This window comes from Heterodontus francisci, chromosome 3 (genome assembly GCF_036365525.1).
Source record: "Heterodontus francisci isolate sHetFra1 chromosome 3, sHetFra1.hap1, whole genome shotgun sequence".
NCBI lineage: Eukaryota > Metazoa > Chordata > Chondrichthyes > Heterodontiformes > Heterodontidae > Heterodontus > Heterodontus francisci.
In genome coordinates, this window is record NC_090373.1 from 86,619,132 (window position 1) to 86,631,675 (window position 12,544).

The 12,544-nt window shown below is 43.1% G+C and overlaps 1 protein-coding gene across 4 annotated transcripts in view; it reads left to right on the plus strand.

The window, feature by feature from the left end:
* Positions 1-12,544, plus strand: part of si:ch211-243j20.2 (uridine-cytidine kinase-like 1) — a 129,277-nt gene that overhangs the window by 12,645 nt on the left and 104,088 nt on the right. For all 4 annotated transcript variants that reach the window (XM_068024085.1, XM_068024084.1, XM_068024087.1 and 1 more), the window contains exon 2: positions 8,694-8,893. In XM_068024085.1, coding sequence (XP_067880186.1) covers positions 8,694-8,893 — 200 coding nt within the window. The remainder of the gene's footprint in view (positions 1-8,693; positions 8,894-12,544) is intronic.

A 12,544-nucleotide genomic window follows, 5' to 3' on the forward strand; every position in this document is an offset into this window, starting at 1 on the left:
GCTGGCTAGGCCAGCATTTATTGCCCATCCCTAATTGCCCTTGAGAAGGTGGTGGTGAGCTGCCTTCTTGAACCGCTGCAGTCCAAATGGGGTAGGTACACCCACAGTGCTGTTATTTATTTATTTAGAGATACAGCACTGAAACAGGCCCTTCGGCCCACCTAGTCTGTGCTGACCATCAACCACCCATTTATACTAATCTTTCATTAATCCCATATTCCTACCACATCCCCACCTTTCCTCAATTCCCCTACCACCTACCTATACAAGGGGCAATTTATAATGGTCAATTTACCTATCAACCTGCAAGTCTTTGGCTGTGGGAGGAAACCAGAGCACCCAGCAGAAACCCACGCAGTCACAGGGAGAACTTGCAAACTCCACACAGGCAGTACCCAGAATCGAACCCGGGTCGCTGGAGTTGTGAGGCTGCGGTGCTAACCACTGCGACACTGTGCCACCCGAATTAATTATTTGAGGAAGGGAGTTCCAGGATTTTAACCCAGCAACAGTAAAGAAAAGGCGATATAGTTCCAAGTCAAGATGGTGTGTGACTTGGAGGGAAACTTGCAGGTGGTTGTGTTCCCATGTATTTGCTGCCCTTGTCCTTCTAGTTGGTAGAGGTCGTGGGTTTGGAAGGTGCTGTCTAAGGAGCCTTGGTGCAGTGCATCTTGTAGATGGTACACATTGCTGCCACTGTGTGTCAGTGGTGGAGGGAGTGAATGTTTGTGGTTGGGGTACCAATCAAGTGGGCTGCTTTGTTCTGGATGGTGTCGAGCTTCTTGAGTGTTGGAGCAGCACCCATCCAGGCAAGTGCAGAGTATTCCATCACACTCTTGACTTGTGCCTTGTAGATGGTGGACAGGTTTTGGGGAGTCAGGAGGTGAGTGACTTGCCGCAGGATTCCTAGCCTCTGACCTGCTCTTGTAGCCACGGTATTTATATGGCTACTCTAGTTCAGTTTCTGGTCAATGGTAGCCCCTAGGCTGTTGGTGGGGGATTCAGTAATCGTAATGCCATTGAATGTTAAGGGGAGATGGTTAGATTCTCTCTTGTTGGAGATGGTCATTGCCTGGCGTTTGTGTGGCGTGAATGTTACTTGTCACTTATCCAGCCTGGATATTTTCCAGGTCTTGCTGCATTTCTACATGGACTGCTTCAGTATTTGAGGAGTCGCGAATGATGCTGAACGTTGTGCAATCAGCCAACATCCCCACTTCTGACCTAATGATTGAAGGTCATTGATAAAGTAGCTGAAGATGGTTGGGCCTAGGACACTACCCTGAGGAACTCCTGCAGTGATGTCCTGGAGCTCAGATGATTGACCTCCAACAACCACAACCTTTATGCTAGGTATGACTCCAACCAGCGGAGAGTTTTCCCTCTGATTCCCATTGATTTCAGTTTTGCTAGGGCTCCTTGATGCCATACCCGGTCAAATGCTGCCTTGATGTCAAGGACGGTCACTCTCACCTCACCTCTTGAGTTCAGCTCTTTTGTCCATGTTTGAACCAAGGCTGTAATGAGGTCAGGAGCTGAGTGGCCCTGGCAAAACCCAAACTGAGCGTCACTGAGCAGGTTATTGCTCAGCAAGTGCCGCTTGATGGTGCTGTTGATGACACCTTCCATCATTTTACTAATGATTGAGAGTAGGCTGATGGGGCGGTAATTGGCTGGGTTGGACTTGTCCTGCTTTTTGTGTACAGGACATCCTGAGCAATTTTCCACATTTCTGGGTAGATGCCAGTGTTGTAGCTATACTGGAACAGCTTGGCTAGGGGTGTGGCAAGTTCTGGAGCACAGATCTTCAGTACTATTGCTGGGATATTGTCAGGACCCATAGCCTTTGTGGTATCCAGTGCCTTCGGCCATTTCTTGATATCATACGGAGTGAATCAAATTGGCTGAAGTCTGGCATCTGTGATGCTGGGGGCTTCAGGAGGAGGCCGAGATGGATCATCAACTTGGCACTTCAGGCTGAAGATTGTTGCAAATGCTTCAGCCTTATCTTTCGCACTGATGTGCTGGGCTCCCCCATCATTGAGGATGGGGATATTTGAGGAGCAACCTCCTCCAGTTAGTTGTTTAATTGTCCACCACCATTCATGGCTGGATGTGGCAGGACTGCAGAGCTTAAATCTGATCCATTGGTTATGGGATCGTTTAGCTCTGTCTATCGCATGTTGCTTACACTGTTTGGCTCGCAGATGGTCCTGTGTTGTGTCTTTACCAGGTCGGCACCTCACTTTGAGGTATGCCTGGTGCTGCTCCTGGCATGTCCTCCTGCACTCTTCATTGAACCAGGGTTAGTCTTCTGGCTTGATGGTAATGGTAGAGTGGGGGATATGCCGGGCCATGAGGTTACAGATTGTGGTTGAGTACAATTTTGCTGCTGCTGATGGCCCACAGCGCCTCATGGATGCCCAGTTTTGCATTGCTAGATCTGTTTGAAATCTATCCCAGTTAGCACGGTGGTAGTGCCACACAACGTGATGGAGGGTATCCTCAATGTGAAGGCGGGACTGTGTCTCCACAAAGACTGTGCGGTGGTCACTCCTACCAATGCTGTCATGGACAGATGCATCTGTGGCAGGCAGATTGGTGAGGACGAGGTGAAGTATGTTTTTCCCTCTTGTTGGTTCCCTCACCACCTGCCACAGACCCAGTCTAGCAGCTATGTCCTTTAGGACTCGGCCAGCTCGGTCAGTAGCGCTGCTACCGAGCCATTCGTGGTGATGGTCATTGAAGTCCCCCACCCAGAGTACATTCTGTGCCCTTGCCACCCTCCGTGCTTCCTAAAAGTGCTGTTCAACGTGGAGGAGTACTGACTCATCAGCTGAGGGAGGGCGGTAGGTGGTAATCAGCAGGAGGTTTCCTTGTCCATGTTTGACCTGATACCATGAGACTTCATGGGGTCCGGAGCCGATGTTGAGGACTCCCAGGGCAACTCCCTCCTGACTATATACCACTGTGCCGCCACCTCTGCTGGGTCTGTCCTGCCGGTGGGACAGGACATACTCAGGGATGGTGATGGCAGTGTCTGGGACATTGTCAGATATGATTCTGTGAGTATGACTATGTCAGGCTGTTGCTTGACTAGTCTGTGGGACAGCTCTCCAACTTTGGCACAAGCCCCCAGATGTTAGTAAGGAGGACTTTGCAGGGTGGACAGGGCTGGGTTAGCCATTTTCGTTTTTGGCTCCTGGGTCGATGCCGGGTGGTCTGTTGATTTCATTCTTTTCCCTGTTCCCGCTTTCTCCCCATATCCCTTGATCCCTTTGACATTAAGAAATATATCTATCTCCTTCTTGAATATATTTAATGACTTGGCCTCCACTGCCTTCTGTGGTAGAGAATTCCACAGGTTCACCACCCTCTGAGTGAAGAAATTTCTTCTCATCTCGGTTCTAAATGGCATACCCCATATTCTGAGACTGTGACCCCTGGTTCTGGGTTCCCCAGTCATCGGGGGCATCCTCCCTGCATCTGGCCTGTCTAGACGTGTTAGTTTTTTATAGGTTTCAATGAGATCCCCTCTCATTCTTATAAACTCAAGTGAATATAGGCCTAGTCAACTCAATCTCTCCTCGTACGTCAATGCTGCCATCCCAGGATTCAGCCTCGTAAATCATCTTTGCACTGCCTGCATGATAAGAACATCCTTCCTCCGATAAGGAGACCAAAACTGCACACAATACTCCAGATGTGCTTTCAGCAGGGCCCTGTATAACTGCAGTAAGACATCTTTGCTCCTGTACTCCAATCCTCTTGCAATGAAGGCTAACATACCATTCACCTTCCTGACTGCTTGCTGCACCTGAATGCTTGCTTTCAGTGACTGGTGTACAAGGACACCCAGGTCTCGTTGCACCTCCCCCTTTCCCAATCTATCACCATTCAGATAATTTGCCTTTCTGTTTTTACAACCAAAATGGATAACCTTACATTTATCCACGCTGTACTGCATCTGCCATGTATTTGCCCACTCACCTAACTTGTCCAAATCATATTAGAGCCTCTTCGCATCCTCCTCACAGCTCACTGTCCTATACTTGCACGTTTTGCATCCGATGCAGTAACTGGGGTCTGGAACTTTTAACTGAAAACATGCTGAAACTGCATGTAGACAAAATCCCTGCATCAGTAACTTAAATTACCACCACTACTGAGCCACCAAAATTCTAACATTTCTCTCATCCTCCATTGAAGAGTGACGGAGGTTCTGCTTCGAGGGAATATCATAACTCTTTACCTACATAATAGTTATTTGAACTATTCAGTTTGTGAAGTACTTTTGAGACCTTTTTATAGGTAATGAGGTACTACGTAAATACACGATTTTTCAATGTGCTGCAGAAGAAGAAGCCTGACCTAACCAAAAAAAAAAAGCTAGAAGAGTTAACTGAAAAGATAAGTAACTACATATTCCTTGCACAGATCAAAAAGTCCACCACTGTCAACACAGTGGTGTGTCTTCATTAAAATATTCTAACTCTTAGCAGTGCACCTCTTGGTTCCGTAGTCCCTGAACTGCAATTATTAAACGAAAAGGAAAATTCAAATTTTCGAAAAAATCTTTGTCATACTGAATTCATTGCATTGCATTGAATTTGTACAGGAATACCTCCGTAGCTAAGCAATAAAGAAATTCTTCCATGAATGGAGGAATGAAGCTAGTTGAGGAAATCAATGATGCCTGAGGAAACCTTAGGCCATTTGTAGTCAAGATGGGATGCAAGTGAGTGAACCAGCTGGAAAATTATTGAAAATTCACACTCCTGGATCAGTCTATGCTGCTTCCACAGACCATTTCTTTCATAGCTTTAAAAAGTTATGGATTTTTGATTCTCTTGAAGACATCCTGTCATGTCAGAATGGAAGTTATAGGAGAATGTGATACAACTCAAGCTAAGTACCATCTTGCTCTGAACATTTTGTCCATCTCCGTGACTCCACTCAGGTTTACATAGCATAAACAGAAACACTGCAGTGCAAGGCACTGTACCTAATATCTGAATAGCTGGTGCTTGATGGCTGGCACAGACACGATGGGCCGAAGGGCCTGTTTCTGTGCTGTATAACTCTATGTCTCTAAGTCAGAACTCTGTCGTTGTAAGCCAGGAAAGATAACCTGTTAGAACTGCCAGTAGAACAATGACCATCTCCAACAAGAGAATCTAACCATCTCCCTTGACATTCAATGGCATTCCCATCATTGAAACCCCCACAGCATCAATATGCTGGGGATTACCATTGACCAGAAACTTAACTGGACCAGCCCTATAAATACTTTGGCTACAAGAGCGGGTCAGAGGCTGGGAATTCTGCGGCAAGTAACTCCCCTCCTGACTTCCCAAAGTCTGTCCACCATCTACAAGGCACAGGTCAGGAGTGCAATGGAATACTCTCCACTTGTCTGGATGAGTGCAGCTCCAGCAACATTCGAAGCTTGACACCATCCAAGACAAAGCAGCCTGCATGATCGGCATCCCATCCACCATCTTAAACATTCACTCCCTCCACCACCGGCGCATAGTGGCAGCAGTGTGTACCATCTACAAGATACACTGCAGAAACTAGGCAAGGCTCCTTCTACAGCACCTTCCAAATCTATGACCTTTACCACCAAGAAGGATAAGGGCAATAGGTGCATCAGAACACCACCTGCAAGTTCACCTCCAAGCCACACATCATCCTGACTTGGAGCTAAATTGCTGTTCCTTCGCTGTCACTGGGTCAAAATCTTGGAACTCCCTTCCGAACAGCACTGTGGGTGTACTGCCAGTGGATCCTTGTCCTCAATACATGACATTTTAAAATCCTCAGCCACCTCCTCTTCAAGTCCCTTGATTGTGTCTCTCACCGTTAACTCTGCAATCTCCAAGAGTATTACTGCACCATTCAGTTTTCCAGCTCTAGCCTCTTTCCAAACAATTAATGTTAGAATGTGGCAAGTTTGGAAAAAAAATCACTAGTTTTAGTAATAATAAACTGTACAACATTTTTTATTACAGTTTTCATTCTAATATTGATTAAACAACATACAAAAAATTGTACAGGATGTTAATATTTGAATCTCTCGGTTTTTTTCGTCAAATTCAAGGTCATATTGAATAACATTGGTGCAAATTATGTATACCAAAAATTCCTAACAGGCTGCTCTTTGACTTCATTTATTTCTACTTACCTCTCCACTAATTAAAATATTTCCTGAAAACTACCATTACAACCAATTTTTTGGATACCTATCCAAATCTCTCTCCTCCCACTCCATCCAGTAGTTTGATCTTTTATTCTGTGTAAAGTGCCTTGGGACGTTTGCTAATTAAACATGCTATGTAAATGCAAGTCTATTTTCCTTTCTCTGTCGATTCTCAAGAACTCCTTACTTTGTAGCTTTGGTAGCTTCAAGACAGTTGAAACCATTATGCTGATTGGTGAAGTACTTGTCACCTTGTGGATAATTAAAAGGTGCTACTTGATGCCAGACATAGGCTACACCATTGTGTACTGTTCCTACATTAAAACAGTGACTACATTTCTAAAGTACTTCATTGGCTGTAAAGCACTTTGAGGCGTCTGGTGGTCGTGAAAGGTGTTATGTAAATGCAAGTCTTTCATTCTTTCAAACAGTTGAGTCTGTATTTTCAGCAAATATGTTTCATGACAAAACCTTTCCTGCAAATAATTTTGGACTGATTTCATCAACTTGTTGGAAGACTGATGAAAGCAATTCTTCATTACTGTACTCCTCAATTCAAAATGTAGGAAAGCACCAACACAAGCAGCATGACCTAAGTTATGGTACTTGACTTCTGCTTTGTCTGAATGAGATGCAATACAGTATTATCTCTCCTGTTCACAGTCTCTCTTAATGACCCTTACAACATTGAGCGTAATACCATTCTTATTTTTTCCTTATATAAAAAATAGTCACACCACAGAATTGTAAGCTTTTACGCACAAAAGGCCCCGAAAGAGCTATCATTTCAGTTCCGTTCTCCTCTTATTCTGTTAAATTTTTAGTTTTCAAATATTAACTAACTTCTCACTTTAAAAATCTATAATGGATTTTATTCCATGTTCTAACAAGCTTCAATGTATGTATATGAAAAAAAATCTGCTAACATCTCCTTTTCATTTTTTTGCTGTGCTGAAATTTCTGCACTTTACTTACTGACTCATTGACTAGCATAAATATATTTTTTTTATTTGCCTTATCAAAGCCTCTCCTAATAGATCCATTTTAAATGATATCTCCCCGTAATCATCTTTGTTTTAACAGAAAGAGCTCAGTTTTTCTAAAAATGCAAGTAAAATACTATAGGTGCTAGAAATCTGAAAGATAAACAGAAAATGCTCAAAACACTCAGCAGGTTTAGTAGCATATGTGGAGAGAGAAACAGAGTTAACGGTTTATGAAGAAGGGTCGGTCACACAGACTTGAAACATTAACTGTTTTTCTTTCCACTAATGCTGCTTGACTTGCTGAGTATTTCCATCATTTGCTGTTTTTGTTTGAGTACGTTAGCTTCATTCATTTAGATGTGCCTCAAAACTCTTCCGATACACCTTAGTGTATTCTGTTATTTTAAGTTGCTGTACTGCGATGTATCTTTTGTGAGTACATGAATGAATGGTATATATTAACAGTTCTAAAAGTAGTGGTGTATTATATGCAGATCAGTTTTTCCTAAAATTCTTGGTCCAGAATGGGATAGCATGTTACAATCTGGAGTATATTATGGTATACTAAAGTTTTGAGTAATTGCATTTCCATCATTAACTATGCATCATAATAGGACTTTTAATCTTGCAGCTATCTATATGCAGCAGACAATGGTCAAGGCAAGTGGCACTTCAAATATTGACCAAAATATTTTAAAATTTGAAAACTTGGTATCCCACATTATGGATCTTGGCTGCCTACCCAAGGTTGGAAAGAGGAGAAGAGATGGGTGGAAGTAGACAGGGTAACGGGAAGTGAGTTTTTAAGCAAAAAGTGCTTGAATCACGAGTTGCAGCACTGGACTTCCTTCTGGGACTTAACGGCTTCTGAGAGGTGAGGGCGCTACCTTGGGTGATCCAAGAACCACTCTGTCACTCTGTGGCAGTTTCTGTTTTTCTCAGGATTGGGAAAAAGACAGACCTGTGACTGGATTACAGTGGCCAGACAAAGATTTTCAATGCAGAATGTTTGTCTTAAAATTCTAATGATGGATGAGTGTTAAAGGTTTGACAGTTTTCTGCACCACAGTTCATTGCATACATGGAGTTGAAGTTCACTGTGACTGATGATCCTTGCTTGAGAGTCATGACTATTGCATTCTGAATATCCTGGAATTGTTATATAAATCATAATTTGAGTTGAGTGGGAATTATCAGTGTTGGTGTAAAGAAAAAAGCAGACTGGGTCTGGTAAAATGATATTGGGTCTAGTAAAATGGTATTGTTTACCAAGAGGCTACTGTCATAAAATATTTACTTATATATCTGGTTATAGATATTGCAGCAATAAACTGTACTGTTTAGCAGAATCCAGCATGTAAAATTATTGCTGTTTGAAATTAGTACAAATTTGTTGGTGTTTAGCCAGACTATGAATGTCTGAGTTTCTAAAGTTATATTCAGAACAGAATTGCCATGTGACTACAAAACAGCATGTGTCTAACATAGTATGTATTCTATCCTAGTGGCAGTGGTGAGGATTCCTTGGATAGTTTGTTCTCCCGGCTACCATTAACTCCATCTCTTTCTCCACGGAAAAGAACAACTAGCCAAAGTAAGTCTGAGCCACCACTTCTGAGGACGAGCAAGCGCACCATCTACACTGCAGGGCGCCCTCCCTGGTATAATGAGTCAGGAACTCCGTTTAAAGAAGCCTTTGTCATTGGTAAGTGATATTTATGTTTTACGCTGTACTGATGGCAAATACAGTAAAACGTGCATTAAAACATGGCAGCAGTAATGCATAATGCTTTGAAACATAACAGCAGGAGTAAGCCATTCAGCCTCACGAGCATGTTCTGCCATTCATTTAGACCATGTCTGATCTGTACCTCAACACCATTTACACACCTTCGTTCCATATCCCAAAATGCCCTTACCAAACCAAAATCTGTCAGTCTCAGTTTTGAAACTTCCAATTGACCTGGCTCCAACAGCTTTTTGAGGACGAGACTTCCAGATTTCCACTATCCTTTGTGTGAAGAAGTGCTCCCTGGTATCACCCCTGAACAGCTTGGCTCCAATTTTAAGATTATGCCCCTTTGTTTTTGACTTACCCCAGTGGAGGAAATAATTTTGCACTCTACCCTATCAAATCCTTGAATCATCTTAAACACCTCACTTGGCTCACCCCTTAATCTTCTGTAGTTGGGGAATACAAACCTGGTCTATGTAACTTGTCCTCATAATTGAACCTTTTTAGCCCTGGCATCATTCAGGTAAATCTATGCTTCACCCCCTCCGAGACTAATATATCCCCTTTGAGAACTGAACACAGTACTCCAGATGTGGTCTAACTGCTATAGCATAATTTCGAGCCCCCTTGAGATGAAAGCTAACATTCCATCAGCCTTTTAAATTTCTTTTTGTATCTGCCCAAGAACTTTTAGTGAATTCTCTCTGCTGTTCCACATTTCTTAGTTTCTGTCATTTAGAAAATACACTGATCTATCTTTTGGGTCCCAAATGGATGACTCGACATTTTCCCACATTAAACTCCATCTGCCACAGTGGCAGGTTACTTTGCAAATTGGATCAATGCCATTATTATATCTAACCTGTTAGCGCAAGTCTTTGCTCTTGAAGTACATAGAATGATGTTGCTTCAGTTGTACTAGTTGTGTTGTACACAACTGATTAGGCACTGTGGTTTCCTCTTGAACTTTTACATCTGTGTGGCAGTCATGTGTTTTGTGTGTGTTCCTGTGCATATCCTGAAAATTGAGTGAACCAGTATGCTAAGTTACATAATATAAAAGCAAAATACTGCAGATGCTGGAAATCTGAAATAAAAACAAGAAATGCTGGAAATACTCAGCAGGTCTGGCAGCATCTGTGGAGAGAGAAGCAGAGTTAATGTTTTGGGCCAGTAACCCTTCATCAGAACACAGTACATGCCACACTTGAACCACATTTGTTTTCTTTAAAGCTCTCTTGATGACTTGGGTATTGGGTGGCAGGAGGTAGCCACAAATTATTCTATAGATATAGAGGAAAGGAAAATATTCCTGTAAAAGTAAGAAGCGATTGATTCATACTGAAATAACTTTAATCACACTCCCTCAGCTGATGAAGCAGCACTTCACCATGTTGAACACCACTTGGAAGAAGCTTTGAAGGTTGCAAGGGCACAGGAGTGTACTTTGGGTGGGAAACTTCAATGTTCGTCACCAAGAGTGGCTTGGTAGCACCACTACTGTCCAAATTGGTGGGGTTCTGAAGGACGTAGCTACCAGACGTGGCCTGCAGCAGGTGGTGAGAGAATGACATGAAGAGGAGAGAACCTACTTCACCTCATCCTCATTCGATCAGTGATTTCAAAAGGAAATTGGATAGGCACGAGGGAAATAAACTTGCAAGGCTACGGGAATAGAACAGGGGAATGGGACTGACTGGATTGCTGTACAGAGAGCTGGCATGGACCTGATGTATGGCTTCCTTCTGTGCCGTGATGACACTTTCTTGGCTACAAAAAATCTAAGCAAAGTGGCTTGAGTGGTTTTATTTACGCCTTTTTTCAGTCACTTGTCATGAGACCCTACAGCAAAAGAGGAATATTCATTTGGGGTCAGTGCTTGACCATGTGTACTCACTTCTTAGTGCCAGACTCTGAACACAGTTTAGTGATTTTAGTGGGTTGGCCATAATTTAGGGTGGGGAAATGAGGGAAAGAAATATAATTTATTCCCACCTTTTAATAAAAAAACCAAGAACTCAAAAACAAGAAAATTAAATGAGAATAATTAGGGGAAGGAAGGAAGATGCGCATTATCGCCAACCAATTTATGTTTTTTTGAGATTACAGCATCTGAACCAAGGGCCTAAGTTTTGTAAATGATCCAGTAACCTAGATAAATAGATCTTGATGCCTAACTGTTTGCAAAAAGTAATGATGCAGTTTATCAAATTACAGCATATGAAGTCCTTTAAATAAATGCAAATACTCAAAACTAATGCTGCAAATGATTTGTACTCACTACCTCTGATTTAAAATTAACAATCAAGAATCATCACTGTGTGCTTGGACAAGTTTGAACATAATGTTATGACGGTGCTTCTATATTTTTAAAGTTTCTTTTTTGAGGGCTCGTGTATTTTAGAATTATGGACATTGTTTTATTTGGGAAAACTGAAAGGATTCCATGGATTTTTTTTCACTGGGATCATTGAAAGGACACTGGTCTTGTTTGAAAACAAAATTTACTGGAAGTCACCTGTCATCAGACAAATACCAAGCAGGGGCTTTTTGACTTGGGGGAGATGTTTATAGAGAAGTGACAGGTCAAGATTTATAAGGGTCAGGAGGCTTGAGATATTGTTTTTGGTTTCACTTTGGACAGTGTGTTGGGGTGTGAACTGTTTTGAAGATAGTTGGAGAAAACCAGCCTAGAGAGCATCAGCACATTCTTCCATCTCTTTGAGAACTTCCTCAGAATCAAGCGTAAGAAATAGAGAAACTGATGTAACATTTCTCCTGAAAAGCCTGGTGGGGTGCTTTTTTTTTATTCATTCAAGGGATGTGGGCGTCGCTGGCCAGGCCAGCATTTATTGCCCATCCCTAATTGCACTTGAGAAGGTGGTGGTAAGCTGCCTTCTTTAAACCGCTGCAGTCCATGTGGGGTAGGTACACCCACAGTGCTGTTAGGAAGGGAGTTCCAGGATTTTGACCCAGCGACAGTGAAGGAACGGCGATATAGTTCCAAGTCAGGGTGCTGTGTGACTTGGAGGGGAACTTGCAGGTGGTGGTGTTCCCATGTATTTGCTGCCCTTGTCCTTCTAGTTGGTAGAGGTCGCGGGTTTGGAAGGTGCTGTCTAAGGAGCCTTGGTGCATTGCTGCAGTGCATCTTTTAGATGGTACACACTGCTGCCACTGTGCGTCGGTGGTGGAGGGAGTGAATGTTTGTGGATTGGGTGCCAATCAAGCGGGCCGCTTTGTCCTGGATGGGTGTCGAGCTTCTTGAGTGCTGTTGGAGCTGCACCCATCCAGGCAAGTGGAGAATATTCCATCACACTCCTGACTTGTGCCTTGTAGATTGCGGACAGGCTTTGGAGAGTCAGGAGGTGAGTTACTCGCCTCAGGATTCCTAGCCTCTGACCTGCTCTTGTAGCCACGGTATTTATATGGCTACTCCAGTTCAGTTTTCGGTCAATGGTAGCCCCTAGGATGTTGATAGTGGGGGATTCAGCGATGGTAATTCCGTTGAATGTCAAGGGGAGATGGTTAGATTCTCTTTTGTTGGAGATGGTCATTGCCTGGCACTTGTGTGGCGCGAATGTTACTTGCCACTTATCAGCCCAAGCCTGGATATTGTCCAGG